This window comes from Antechinus flavipes, chromosome 4 (assembly GCF_016432865.1).
Source record: "Antechinus flavipes isolate AdamAnt ecotype Samford, QLD, Australia chromosome 4, AdamAnt_v2, whole genome shotgun sequence".
Lineage (NCBI taxonomy): Eukaryota > Metazoa > Chordata > Mammalia > Dasyuromorphia > Dasyuridae > Antechinus > Antechinus flavipes.
This window is the reverse complement of record NC_067401.1, coordinates 224,091,818-224,106,822: the sequence shown is the minus strand read 5'-3', so window position 1 is coordinate 224,106,822 and position 15,005 is coordinate 224,091,818. Positions and strand designations below refer to the sequence as shown.

Genomic DNA, 15,005 nt, shown 5'->3' with positions numbered 1-15,005 from the left:
CATCATACTCATCCAGGCTTTTTCATTTTGGTGTAATTGAATGATCATTGAAACTCTGGGCAGATTTTGTCAATGTTTTTCCCCCCTCATCATTAACAGCTAAGTCCATATGGGATACCAGAGCTCAAGTAACAGCTATCATTTACTTCTATTGTCTCCTGTTCCTCTGGTTCAAATCTTCCCAAGTTCCCTCTATCTCAAGAACACATCTCACTTCCTACAAGTATGTGTTGCAAATGTTCCCATCTATCCAAGGTCCATCTAGCCAAGATGTTGCCATCTGTTTCTTTTTGCATATGCTTGTGAGGGTTCAAGGTCCTCTTGTTCACTTTAAATATTTCCATTCAACTTGATTGTACTTTAGGGAGAGTGCTTTGCACAGGCTTATGTGGGATAAAGTTTCTCTAATACATAGAATCAATTCATGTTATTTTTATCTCATGTAGTTTACTAAAAAGTCCTTATATATGTCAGTCTATATTGAAAAATTATACATCTATCACTCTTCAGCAAGGCCTTGCCTGAAAATTCAGCGTTTAAAATTTCTCTTTCTAGGCGATAAGAGAAGAAATAGATGGATTGCAAGAAGAGCTTGATATGGTTGTGAACCTTGGTTCTGAACTGATAGCTGCCTGTGGAGAACCCGATAAACCTATTGTCAACAAGAGTATTGATGAGGTATCACACTTGGCATATTTTCTGTTCTTATATTAGACTATTTTTACAATGTATGCTAAAACACCTTTGGATAAAATTTTTGATATGTGGAGGTATCAAAAATATGACTAAAACCATTTCATTATATTGTAGTTGAATTCAGCCTGGGATTCTCTAAACAAAGCATGGAAGGAGCGGGTGGACAGATTGGATGATGCAATGCAGACTGCTGTGCAGTACCAAGATGGACTTCAGGTAAAGTAATTGAAAGCACATCTGCTAAGCCTCAGCTTGGGGAATCCTATTTGTTTATCTACAGATCATCATGCTGGGATAGCCTATGTGTGCCTGTGTCTATCTGTCTACAGGAAAAGGTGTTACTGTGCTTTCTCTATTGCTTTATTTCATTAGCTTTTCTGCCTTTGAGCAGCTATGTTTTGACAGTTTAAATACCAAATTCAGTTTGAGTTTTGATACGCACACCTATACATACACAATTGAACTTATTTATAGGATGTATATTTTTGAATAATAAAAATGCCTTCTTACAGTAGTGTTTGGAAATGTAGTTTGCTATCAGATAATAAGTCCAGAAATTAGTCTCCTTTTTTTTAAGTTGGGCAAAGTAAAATGCAATGAGTAAGTAATATCTAAATAAATAATAATGTTAAATTACAGGTGAGGGCATTTGATGTCAAAAGGAGTGACTTTTGTATATTACAATATATTGTTTTCTGTTATTTAAAATCTAAATTTATTAGATTTGTATTTTTTAAAAAGCATTATTTTTACTTTTCCTACAGGGACATAACTGTTGAACTAGACCCTTGGTTTCTTTGTTTTAGGGAACTCCCAGCGAGAAAATTCTTTCTGTTAATGCAGGCTATATCTGTTTTGAAATATAGTCTTAAGAGAGTAGCCTGATGCACTGAGAAGTTAAGTGACTTGTCAAGGATCACACAGCCAGTATGTTGTCAGAGATGAGACTTGAATCTAGGTTTTGCCTAACACTTAAGACCCATAGATATGTACACAAGTCTATATTTTGGTTATTTTTTGCACATTTCATGATTCCTCATTCATTTTTGTAACTATTTCCAAATTATTTCCTTATTTAGAAATTTTTCCATGTAATTTCTAAATAACTTTTTTGAAGCTCACATCCACATTTTACTGTCCTTTACTTCATGTGGTTTCCTGATAGTTTATCAATAATTTTGAAAAAAATTTTAAGAAAATTCCATGAATGCTATGACTGGTTAATTCTGGTTCAGTACTAATGAAGTTAGTGAAGAGGTTTCATCTCCTTTTTCAATTGTTGTGTAGTTGTATTTCTTTTTGTTTGTAACTCAAAGGAAACTGGAAAAGAGTGCATACAATTACACAGTGCAATAAAACAATATTATTTTAAAAACTCCTTACATGATTTCTTTAGGTATAGCATTGTTCTAGGACCTGGAGGAGCTATCAGGCCTTACATAATCAAAGGGTAATGAATTGATAGTAAAATTTGTCACTAGAGGACAATTTGCCTAGAGAATAAAGTTCATTGGGTATTATGAAGTAGAGTGATTCCAGGCTATTAAAAGAGGCCTAGAATCTGAAGGGGAGAGTCGGTGAAGATTTTTAAACTTAGAAGTGAAATCACCAAATCTATGTATGAATTTATGAGAAAGTTTTTTTTTTTTTTTAACCATCAGCATTATGAAAGGCTGGAGGTACAAAAATGGGGAGGCAAAAAAAAAAAGGTTGAAAAGAGATTTCAGTAATTCAGGCAGATATGAAAATGCTAGGCAACTAGATGGTACAGGTACATTGGATAAAGCACTGGAATCAAGAAGACAAATCTGCTTCAGATACTAGCCATGTGATCCTGGGCAAGTCTTTATAAATCCTATTTCTTTCTGTTTTCTCATCTGTGAAATGAGCTGGAGAAATAAATTTTAGAACACACCAGTATCTTTGTCAAGAAAAGCCCAATTGAGGTTATTAGACTCAAACTTAAAACAACTGTACAACAACAAATGAGTATGATTCTAATAAAAACAATGTACAATATGTATAGAGAAGAGAGAGATGATTTAAAAAGATATTGCACAAATGAAATTAATAAACCCAATAAATGTTTATATTTAAATTATGAGGGAGAAGATTGAAAAAACCAAGATGAACATGAAAGATTCAGTGATGAGAAAGAATAATAATAGGAATAGTGAGCTAAGAAAAAATATGACCACCTTGATTTTAGGCATACTGAGTTTGACATGCTAAAGGGATACATCAAGGTAGATATTTGATGATAGAGGTAGATTTTCTGTTTAAAGGACTCACTGGTGATCTTTGAGAAAGCAATTTCAGTAGTGTGGCAGTGTCAAAAGTTAGCTTGCAAAGGATTGAGATAGTCAAAAGAGAGATTGGATATTGACAACTTTTTTCAAGATATTTAGGAACAAAGGAAAGGAGAAAGATGGCATCATAACTGGATAGGCTAAGGGGGCCAAAAAAAAAGGTATTTTTTTTTTAAGACTGAACATCTGGATGACCTTAGCATAGTTTTAGGCATATGGGAAAAAGCCAATAAAAAATAACAGTGACTAATGTAATTTTTTGCCAACTTTGTTAAAAGTGCAGATTTCTTTTGTTTTTAATGTACCACTCATAATAGCACATGAGTTTATTTCTTCTATTCAGTGTTTATATGAATGAGAGAGAAAAAAAATAAAGGATTTTGAGTGCTATTTGTTGCAGTTCAATTGCTATTAATGTTAATTATTCATATGTACTGGATTTTGACATTATCTTGATGACAAATGTGAGCTGTAACTGTTTCAGAGCACTATTTTTTTCCTCAGTGTTGTTTGACTTCATCAATAAAACTCTTGCCCATGACTGACTCATTTGAAAAATGCCTTTTTTAGCTGTTAACTTTAAAAATTAACTTTAAATATATTTCAACGACTGCTCTTGAAACAGATAAGTGCTCTGAAATAGCTTGTACATCTTCCTTTTTTTTAATGTTGGATTTGTAGAAGTTTCTCTTTTTAAAAAAAATTTGCATTTCAAAAGAAGCTCTTTGTTGAATACTAGGGACCTGTTTTAGTAACAAACTTTTAATTAAAATGATATGGATACAAAATTGCTGACTTCCTCCATTTCACAGTTTATAGTCATAATCACTTAAATGTATTAGTATTCTTAATTTAATGATTGTTGATTAAAGGCATTGTAAATAAACTTTTTATAGAACTTGTTAATAAAGGACTTTCCTCATTGAGTAGTAATCTTAATAAATCTATGGTTAAACTTTTTAATAATGTAGCACCCAATATTGTACCAGTTTCACATGCACCTTGACAATATATATATGCAATGTATTTTTCAGGCAATATTTGACTGGGTAGATATTGCTGGTGGTAAATTGGCTTCAATGTCACCCATTGGAACTGATCTGGAAACTGTGAAGCAACAAATTGATGAACTCAAGGTATGATTTAGGCTTAATTTGTTAAATGGTACAAATTAGAGGTTTTTTTTTTTATTTTTTTATTTTCCAGACTTATGAAGGTGATGGAGAAAATGCTAATAGTTCAGATAAGTTTAGAAGTGTGTTGTAGAAATAGGTGGATTCTGCCCCTCTCCCAAAGAATTCATTAAACATTTACCAACATGCCCCTGCTTGTTAAATGAATTTCTTTTAGTCAGTTGGTCTATTAGTAGTTGATTGGAAGAGGTGGGGTTCTAAAGCAGTGCTTGTATTAATAATAATAATGGCTGCTCTTTCCCACCCCGAGTCACCATGGTCATTCTTTCTAATCTATTGCTTCAGTGACTTTAAATATCTTTTTGAAAGGGGATTGGGCAGATTCAACTAAAGTTTTTTAATTGTTCTTAGTCACAGATTAGTTTCAAAAGGACAACTCTTTCTTAATTTTTGCTCCTAAATATACAGCACACAATTTTCAGTAAAGTACAAAGGATTTCAGTAATAATTTTTAAAACATGCATATTCCAACAGGGAAATGTGCTACAAAATGACTTTAATATGAATGTAAAATTTGGATTTTTACTTTAGATGAAATTGTTTAAATTCAGACATTATTAATGTTTTGCGTAGTGATATGCCAAATGCATGATTTTTCAGGAACAGTTAAATGGATGTAAAAAATACTACTTTTGTGGATGATTTTTGGTTTTTAATCTATTTCCTGGTAAACAAGGAGGAACATTTAGAGCTATTCATCCATTAATATGTTGCAGTTGCTTTTTTCCCCCTAAATTCAAACTAACAAGCCAATATAATAAGTTATTGAGAAGTTATTTTCCTTACACAGCCAACATTTTGTTAATCTAGTGGTTGCAAAAATTTTAAATTAGGAACATGTCATTACAAGAGTACTTTGATGTTTGCTCAACAGAGAGCTCAGTGAAATAAGATTATAATATACCATTCCTGAAGGATGACACAAAAATGTATGTGAATAAATATAATTGAAGATACCATATCTCCAAAAGGCTCATGAAAATATCAGTAAAAACCAGTTTCATTTCTATAATGCTATAAGTTAATCTGGGCAAAATTCTACTTCCCTGAGGAAGTCCTCTATTACCTTTTCATGCCCATGATAGCACAGTTTCTTGTCTGAAGAATCCCTAATGTTGCATCATAGTCTTAAAAAACTTTTTATGTGTGTAAATGTATGTGTATATGTAATTCATGTAATTGGACTTAGTAGAAAATATATAGAGTTTAAAAATATTCTCACTTGGTAAAGAACAACATTGGAATGTTGAAATAGGGGATAAAAACAACATTTTGCCTATTGTTTTAAAAATATAGGATGAGGAGGAACAAATGGCCAGATTCTTTCAGTATATACATTTTGTCATGTCTTAGAATATTTCTCCTTACTGCCTTTCAAAAAATAATTTAAAAAGAGTATTGTATGCACAAATAATATTTAGCCTACAGGAGAAGTTTGTAAACCTTTGCTTTTAAAACCTAATTTGTTGTATATATTATAATAAAGCTGTTATGTTTTATGTTTATTTCTACATTCTTTTTATAATAGCAATTTAAATCAGAGGCCTATCAGCAGCAAATAGAAATGGAAAGACTAAATCATCAAGCAGATCTCTTACTGAAGAAAGTTACAGAAGAGAGTGATAAACACACTGTCCAAGATCCTTTGATGGAACTCAAATTGATTTGGGACAGCTTAGATGAGCGTATCATCAATCGACAGGTAAAAATACAAATACATTTTTATGTGTATGTATGCGTCTATAAATCTTGGGAGAGTTTAATTCTGTTTTCTCTACTTATAATAGGTTTATTATGTTCAAACCAAGGAACATTTAATAGACTTTTTCTAGAACGAAACTTCCCCTCTTCTACTTCCACCCCTTCTCCCAGGATATTGGATAAATTATAGTTTAGCATTCTTAAGAAGAATATGGATGACAGACAGTTAAAGAGGATGGATTGTTATCTACATCATTACTGGGAATATTTACATTATTACAATATAAATATAGCAGCATTAGTAGGTCTTAATTTTCTTCCTGCCTAGATCTTTTTCTCCAAAAGGCATTTAAATAGTAAAATTATTTCTGTTGACATGATTGTCTCTCTACTCTTCTTGTCTCATTTAAATTCTTAAGTACCTAAGTAATAATTATTTTTAGCTAACAGAAATAATATTCAGAAATTTAAATTGAATATACTAAAGATTTATTTATGTTCAAGTGACCTTCATAGATTTACCTTCATAGATATATCTGAGTAGTATGTTGACTTCTATTATAGAAACAAATATCGTATATAAATGGGTGATGAAGTGGCTCTAGTGCCGAGAAAACCTGAGTTCAAATTCAGTCTCAAATACCCACTAGCTATTAAACCCTTGGTTAAACCAATTAACCTCTGTTTGCCTTAATTTCTTCAATTGCAAAATGAGTACAATATTGGCAATTATCTCTCAGGGTTGTTAGGATAAAATGAGATAACATTTGCTAAGAGTTTAGCACAATGTCTGACTAGTAGTTGTTACTTAAATGCTAGTTAGATATTATTAAGTTGAAATTGTTTTATAATATAAATAAATCATGTAGACTTCATCATTGAATTTTTTTCTTTTTCTTTTTTCCTAAAGCATAAACTTGAGGGTGCTCTTTTAGCTCTGGGACAGTTCCAACATGCTCTGGATGAGTTAATGACATGGCTGACACATACTGAAGATTTGCTAAATGAACAGAAACCAGTTGGTGGAGATCCTAAAGCCATTGAAATTGAACTTGCCAAGCATCATGTAAGCAAATGTTTTAAATGATTGGCGCATTTTATATTAATGATTATTTAGAAGCATAATATAATTATGCTGATTTCAATATGAATTAATGTCAAAATAAAAAAAAGAATATAGCTATACAAAATATAGCCCATGGTTATTTGCTATAGTTATATTTATATGAGTTTTCTATTCATTTTAAAAATTTAAACACAGGGTCAGTAGGAGGTTTATGTTGATGTCAAAAAAGTCAAGACAATTAAGTTTCTCCTTATGTAGCTCATGGTTGATTTTTCCTCCATTTGGATTAATGTCAGTTACAAGGGAAAAAAAAAAGATTCTTTTAATCTGAGTTAGATGACTCCTGATATTCACTAATTTCTTACATTTTCATACTTGGATGAAGTGTTGATTCTTTAGGTAAGGCTCCTGATTTCTATCCTTTGTGAAAATGAACTTGGTTATTCAATAGAACAATCTTTCTCTCCATTGATTAAGGTTATGAATATTCATTTAGCTTCTAGTACTTTCAGACATATTGATAATATGCATCAGGAGATGCCTATTTTGACAGATACTGTTCTACTTCCAAATGATCTCAGAAGGCTGCTGCTCTTTGAAAACTTTCCACTCTTTTCTTCCTCCAGATGTGTATTGTCTGACTATGAAGGCTTTGGCTCTCTGTATATGGGGTACTATTATGATGATCTCTTGTGAAAATACAGAGAAATCATTTCATGTTTGGCTTTGGCCAAAAGTACGCAGCATCTTTTCTTGGCATACAAACATTACAAATTTTGTTTATTTTTTGAAACCATCTGAGTTTTAAAAATAGCTTTCTCATTTACTTGGTATTATATTTTCCACTTGTCTCTTGATAAATATGCCATTTGTCCTATTAGGAAATACCAACCAGAACTTAGGTGGTGGTGGTTTTTTCTGTTTTAAAAGGAAAAAGAATACCAAGAAATGAGTATTTGTGTGTATATATGTGTGTGTGTGTGTGTGTGTGTGTGTGTGTGTGTGTGTGTGTGTGTATGATATAAATTATATTTATTTTATTATATATTGTATAATATTATATATTAAAATCATATACAATATAAATATGACATTACTATTATTTATGTGTTTTAAACATATATAAATATAAAATATATAAATGCCTAATTTATTAATGTACCTTAAATTAAAAAAAAAAATAGAGGCACAGTAGATAGAATGCCAGGCCTGGAATAAGGAAGATTTCATCTTCTTGAGTTCAGTTCTGGTCTCAGATACCTAATAGCTGTGTGATCTTGAGCAAGTCACTTAATTCTATTTACCTCAGGTTCCTCATTTGTAAAATGCACTGAAGAAGGAAATGGCAAAGCACTATAATGTTTTTGCCAAGAAAACCCCTCATGGGGTCACAGAGCCAGATCTGACTGAAATGATTGAACAACAACAAAAGTGGCTGTACCCCTCTGCCTTTCTTTTCCAAACATTAAATCTCTTATTTCCTTTCTGTCATCATTTAAAGATATGTCCAGGAATACAATATTAAGGGGGTGATTGATTAGTTTTAGAAAGGAAATTAATGATCACCAAAAGTTATTATAGTTTAATCATGAGCCATTCTAACATTTGTTTTATTGATAAAATAACCACATAATCAGGGGCATAATATAGAATGGCATAATGAGATTCCAGATGACAAAGTCATTCATGTTTTTGGACTACATGGAAAAATATTTTTTTAAATAATATAGTTAGGTGGATTAAGAAGTACTTGAATGATCAGATATAACAATAATAAAAGAGTTATTAATTTGGAGGATGTTCTATAGAAAGATACTCCAGAGAGTTGTCCCCAGCTTTTAATATTTAGCATTTTATTAATGACTTGGATAACTTGACATATTTCTATAGGTATTATAAGCTGGGAATAATTACTAATGCTGTTTTCTGCCATCTCTTATTTCTTACAAAGGAGCTCCTCTCTATGAATATTATCCACTCTTCTCTTCCTTAGCAGATTGTTTTCACTGTCAGTCATTTTCTCTGTCTCTCCCTTCTTTCCTCCCTCCCCCCTTCATCTTTCTTTTCTTTTCTTTTCTTTTCTTTTCTTTTCTTTTCTTTTCTTTTCTTTTCATTTCTTTTCTTTTCTTTCTCTTCTCTTCTCTTCTCTTTTCTTCCTTTTTCTTCTCTTCTCTTCTCTTTTCTTTTCCTTTTCTTTCTCTTCTCTTCTCTTCTCTTCTCTTCTTCTCTTCTCTCTTCTCTTCTCTTCTCTTCTCTTCTCTTCTCTTCTCTTCTTCTCTTCTCTTCTCTTCTCTTCTCTTCTCTTCTCTTCTCTTCTCGTTTCTTTTCTCTCCCCTCCGCTTTCTCTTATTTCTGTATTTCCCTATCTACTTTCTCCTTCCTTGCTGACTATAAATATGTATATATGCCATCTACTCTCATCTTCCCCAGTAAATTGTCCTCTTTATTACTGTCTCTGTCCTTTTCCTTCTCTACCCTTCCCTCTCTATCCCCCTTTTCTTTCTCTTATGTTTATATTTCCCTATCTATTTACTTTTGCCATACTCCCTGTATCTCTCTTCACTTGGTTTGACCATTCCTGTTGTGGTATGTTTCCTTTATCACTAAATTTCTTAAGAAAACCATCTACATCAGATGTCTCACTTCCTCTCCGAATCTCACAGTCTTCTGAACCTTCTGATGTCTGGCTTTCATGTTATTCAACTGAACCTTCCCTTTCCAAAGTTAGTGAATATCTCTTAAGTTTCCAACTATAATGATCTTTTTCTCAGTGCTCCCCCTTGACTTCTCTGCAGCATTCTTCAGTGTGGATCATCTCTTTCTGGATACTCTTTCCTCTCTAGATTTTTGTGACTTTTCTCTTGGTTCTCATTCTGTCTAGCCTTTAATTTGGTACATTATCCAAGAAAGTTACTCCCACTCACCATGGGTGCTCTCCAAGCTTTTGTTTTGGCAACTCTTCTCTTTATATCATCTAGCTTGGTGAGCTCATCAGTTCACAACTGTCATCTCTACAGATGATTCCCAGATGTTTATGTATAGTCCTGTGCTCTAGTCCTGCTTTTTGACATTGCAAAATAGATGTTCCACAAAGACCTCATACTCAGCATGTCCAAAACATAATACATTATTTTAACATAAAGTTTTCTATTCTTTTTTTTTCCTGAGGCAATTGGGGTTAAGTAATTTCCCAGGGTCATACAGCTAGAAAGTGTTAAGTGTCTGAGGTCATATTTGAACTCAGGTCCTTCTGACTTCAGGGCTGGTGCTCTATCCACTGCACCACCTAGCCTGCCCCTAAAGTTTTCTATTTTTAACAAATTGACTATTATTATTTAGAGCATTACCAAACTCCCAGTCACCCAGATTCTTCCAAAAAACAATCTGCTGTCAATTTTGTCATTTTTATCTTTATAGCATTTCTTGTATATGTCTCCTTTCCTTTCATATGGCTGCTTTTATAATACAGGGTCACTCATGATATCTTACATTCAAATTGATTTCCTCACTTCAAGTCTCCTTATTGCAATCCATCCCCCATTCAACTATCAAAGGAATTTTCCTAAAGTACATATCAGAATGGGTCACTATCTTATTCACTAACCCCCATATCTCCCTGTTATCTGTAGGACCAAACAGAAAGTCTTCTGTTTGTTGTTTAAGGCCCATCACAAACTAATTCCTTTCTGCCTTTTCAGTTTTTCTATACTTTAGTCTCACACATACTACAATTCATCCATCCCACTTTACATATGCTGTTTCTCAAGCACAACTCTCTCATGTTCCATTTATAAGTCATTTCACTGGTTGTCTCCTATATATGAAATATTCTCTGTGCTCACTTTTCTCTCTTAGCTTCCCCTGGCTTAGTTCAAGGTCCAGCTGAAGTCCTCAACAGTTCTTTCAGATTACTTTCCATCTATTCTGTCTATATCTTCTTTGTCTTTCCCAGGAGAATGTGAACTCCTTGAAGAAAAGAACATTGTTTTTGCCTTTTTCATTTTTTTAGGGTTGAGCATAGTACCTCACAAGTAAGAAGTGCTTAATTAAGCACTTACTTAATTAAAACTTGTTGATTGACTTATGAGTCAGAATTTTAAAAGGTTAGAATGGTAGGTTTAATCTAAGATAAATTTCATAGGAATAAAAGTAAACTACTTCATGGATTTAAAAAATCTTCAAGAGTAGTGGAGCTGTGGCTAGAAAGTTCCTATGAAAAAAACCTGAGTCTTTTAATACAAGTTTAATATGTGTCAGAAGTGTGGAGGGTATAGTAAGCAAGGTATATTATCCAAAACAAGGGACCTGCTAGCTATTCTGCATTCTAGTCTTGGAGGTGCCATATTTTTGAAGGGATAGGATAAATAGATGGCATAGTGAATAGAGCACCAGCTCTGGAGTCAGGACGATTTGAGTTCAAATCCAGCCTTACATAGGACTCTGGATGTATCACATAAATTTGACTGCCTCCAAAAAATAAAGAAAGGGCATAAAAAATGATGGAGCATCCAAAGAAGGATGAATAGGATGGTGAGTTACCCTGCCATATAAGTATTAGTTTAAGGAACCAAAGATGTTTAACTTGAAGAATAGAAGACCAATGGTATTTGGTGGAGTTATCTCTTTATAAAGGTTTCAAGAACTTAAAATGGAAGAGAAATTAGACTTTTTGAACTTTTTTAACTCAGTAGACAGAACCAGAAACAATGGATGTGGAGAAATAGCTTCATGCTAGATATATGGAAAAATTTCCTGACTGACATTCTACATTTGAATGGTTTCCCTCAATAGGCCAAGGATTCCCTTGCATTTCCTATTGTACCTGGGTAACTTTTGTTACTACAGTTATTTGGGTGCTGGTTGGCCTCTGAGCTTTTGTTTTACTCTGAGATTCAGAAATCATCCTGTCACTGCCATTCCCCATGCTATATTGAGAGAAGACATAGTACCAATCCTACTGATAGAATAGGTGAATACCTAGTCACACCATTAGGATAGCATTGAAAGATACTAGTTTCTTTGATTGTAACTTGGAATAAGTTTTTTTCATGAAACGACATGTAGTGTAGTTTATTGCTTTGTTTTTAGAGGCAGTGTAGGAGGTTACAGCACTCTTTGATAAATCAGGAAATTCTTCTCTAAGTGCTCCTACCAGGTAGCTGTGTGACTGTGAGAAAGCATCTCTGAACTCTGCTTCTCATCTGTAAAAGATGAGTTGGGTTAGATAATCTCTGAGTTATCTTTTAACTGTAAATTATTATCATAATACTATAGTTCATTTCCTGGACCTATCTTGCAAATATTGGAGTCATAGTACTGTAGTCTCTGGAATATGTAAATTTACTTGATAAACAAATGACTTACTAGCAATGTTTATTTTTCACATGTTTATTTTTCAGAAGCCTGCTCTATATGTATTGTAGAAACTATGCTTCAGTTTGTAGTAGCTAAAGTTGAACTTTATTTTCCTATAAGGAAATTTAATATTTACTTGATGTGCATTGCACACATTGCTAAAATACTTCCCCATTTGTATGCAGTTTAGATTTCATCCTTTCCTAAATTACAGTATTTCCTATTTGGGTTCCTAGGGATAACAGAACTCATAAATAGGCCATTTTAGGAGAAGACAGTAAATACATTGGTAAAATCATCTTCTTTTGAAGTACTGAGGTAGTTTGAGAGTGAAAATTGACTGACCAGTCTTCAGCAATATCAATTGCAAACCCTCTATGTCTTACAAGTGTACATGAATCACTCTAGTGCTTCATCATCTAGTTGGACCTCCACAATCTTAGTTAACTCAGTTCTCTGAAAATAAACACAGTCTATCACTGGATCTATACATGAAAGTTTTCCAGCTTGACAAGATCTGCTGGAACTTGTTTCACTGACAGAGTATTATTAGAACATAGAGCTACCTGTCCATTACAAGGCATTGGAGAAAGAGCTTTGTGGTAATTTTGGAAGGATGCATATTCAAAATTATAGGATTGCTTTGTGAATAGCAATTGCAGTATATCTTGACAGTAAGTGTATGATAACATAGAAGTATATAGACTAAAAACAAAATTTTAATTTAAGATTCCTGAGCCAATTGAATTAAGACTTGAAGGGTCAACATGAGTCCACTTAATAGCATCTACCTCATAGTGTTGTTGTGAAGATCATGTAATATAATAATTGTAAAACATTTATCCCAGTGCCTGGCACAAAATAAGAGCTTCTCTTAGTTATTTTTCTCATTGTTATAATTTTTAACAAATAAACTGATGAATCTAATGTAGAAGTAGTAATATTCATCCCTGTTCTGTATACTTTCATTATTTATGTGTGATATTTAACAAGTTGGAAAAGATTTTCCAGATGATCATTTTTGTGAGTTATAGTTATTGAAAATTTTTGTATGTGTTTATACACAGAGAAACACATATACTACATATGGCAACTTGTTCTAGCCCTAAAGATAAATCTACCATAACCATGTTTTTTTTTTAATGTTATTAATGATGTAAACTTAGATTGTTGTATTTTGACACTTTTAGAAATAAAACTTTTTTTTGAAAGAAATGTTAAGCAGTGCAACTGATGGACATGTTGATATCATTTTAATATTTGAAGGTACTCCAAAATGATGTGTTAGCTCATCAGTCTACAGTGGAAGCTGTTAAAAAAGCAGGAAGTGACCTAATTGAATCAAGTGCAGGAGAAGAAGCAAGTAATCTCCAGACCAAGCTGGAGGTTTTAAATCAACGCTGGCAAAATGTATTGGAAAAAACACAACAAAGGAAAAAGCAGCTGGATAGTGCTTTGCACCAGGTGAGCGGGAAAAGAAACTCTTAAAACTCCAACACAGCATTCAAATCCAAAAATATCACGGGGTAGTTAAAGTTTTCAAATTCCTGTTTATCAGAAATCTTTTGCTGTGTCCTACAGCAATGAGTATTGGGAACAGATATCTTAGTTTTTGTCCCGAGAATTTGTTTTGCCTTTCCAGATATGAGTAATGAAGGAAAAATTTGTGAGGCTCTGACATTCTAATAAAGATAGATTAAGGGGGCTGGGATTACTTAAGATTGTCTTTTATTTTCATTAGAGAATTTTCACCTCCCAAATGTAAAGACTAAATAACTTGTTTGAAATTAGGCACAAGGGTTTCATGGAGAAGTTGAAGATTTACATCAGTGGCTGACTGACACTGAGCGTCACTTATTGGCATCAAAACCTATTGGAGGATTACCAGAAACAGCCCGTGAACAGCTTGATACCCATATGGTAAGTGCATCATTTTTAAAAGCTCTGTAGTTAGCCTGAGATTAGAAGATTTAACTTTTTTGTAAGCACTTTTAGTCATTGAAAACTGCTTACAATGCATAAGAAGGTTTATAAAATGAAAAAAATATATAGCAGAAACAGTTATTTAATTTGTGAGAAAATATACACAGTTGGCTAATTGTATGCCTGAAGGTTAACACAGCTGTCTTGTAAAAGGATAGTGTTTTTTCATGCACGTAAATGATAGTACATTAATGACTATGACTTTTAGTAATTAGGAAATTGAATTCTTAAGATTTTCCTCCAATTTTTACCTTATAAGGAATTTTTAAAATGATACAAATCATACTATCAATCATTGTATTACTAATATCATATTATATCACTTAGGTGGGAAACAAATGAAGTACAGAGGAGTGGCCACTCATGTAATGATACCAAGTAATTGTCATAGTTTCCTGGAAAACACATTCCTAATTGCTTAAATGAGAAAAGAAAGGAATCATCTGTTTTTTAATGATGTCTTTTTGATAATGATAATCCTTAGTTAGTAAAAGACCCATCAAGAAGGATTTTTGCTTAATCACAAATAAGAGCATGAAACCTGTGTATTATTACTTTTTCCATGTTTCCATATTATGAGGGAAATTATCACATGGTACTCTTCAATTGCAACCTTGTTTTTTGTTGTTTTTGCTAAGATGCTGATTTCTAATAAATTAGCAGTAAAACTATCTTGGATTCACTGACCTTTGTTATATACCT

General features: G+C 32.8%; 1 protein-coding gene across 2 annotated transcripts in view; it reads left to right on the top strand.

Annotated features, from left to right (window-relative positions):
• DST (dystonin) overlaps window positions 1–15,005 on the top strand; it is a 591,073-nt gene that overhangs the window by 535,412 nt on the left and 40,656 nt on the right. For both annotated transcript variants that reach the window (XM_051997184.1, XM_051997185.1), the window contains 7 exons: window positions 556–678; window positions 811–912; window positions 4,040–4,141; window positions 5,727–5,900; window positions 6,810–6,965; window positions 13,587–13,784; window positions 14,112–14,240. In XM_051997184.1, the coding sequence (XP_051853144.1) occupies window positions 556–678; window positions 811–912; window positions 4,040–4,141; window positions 5,727–5,900; window positions 6,810–6,965; window positions 13,587–13,784; window positions 14,112–14,240 (984 nt within the window). The remainder of the gene's footprint in view (window positions 1–555; window positions 679–810; window positions 913–4,039; window positions 4,142–5,726; window positions 5,901–6,809; window positions 6,966–13,586; window positions 13,785–14,111; window positions 14,241–15,005) is intronic.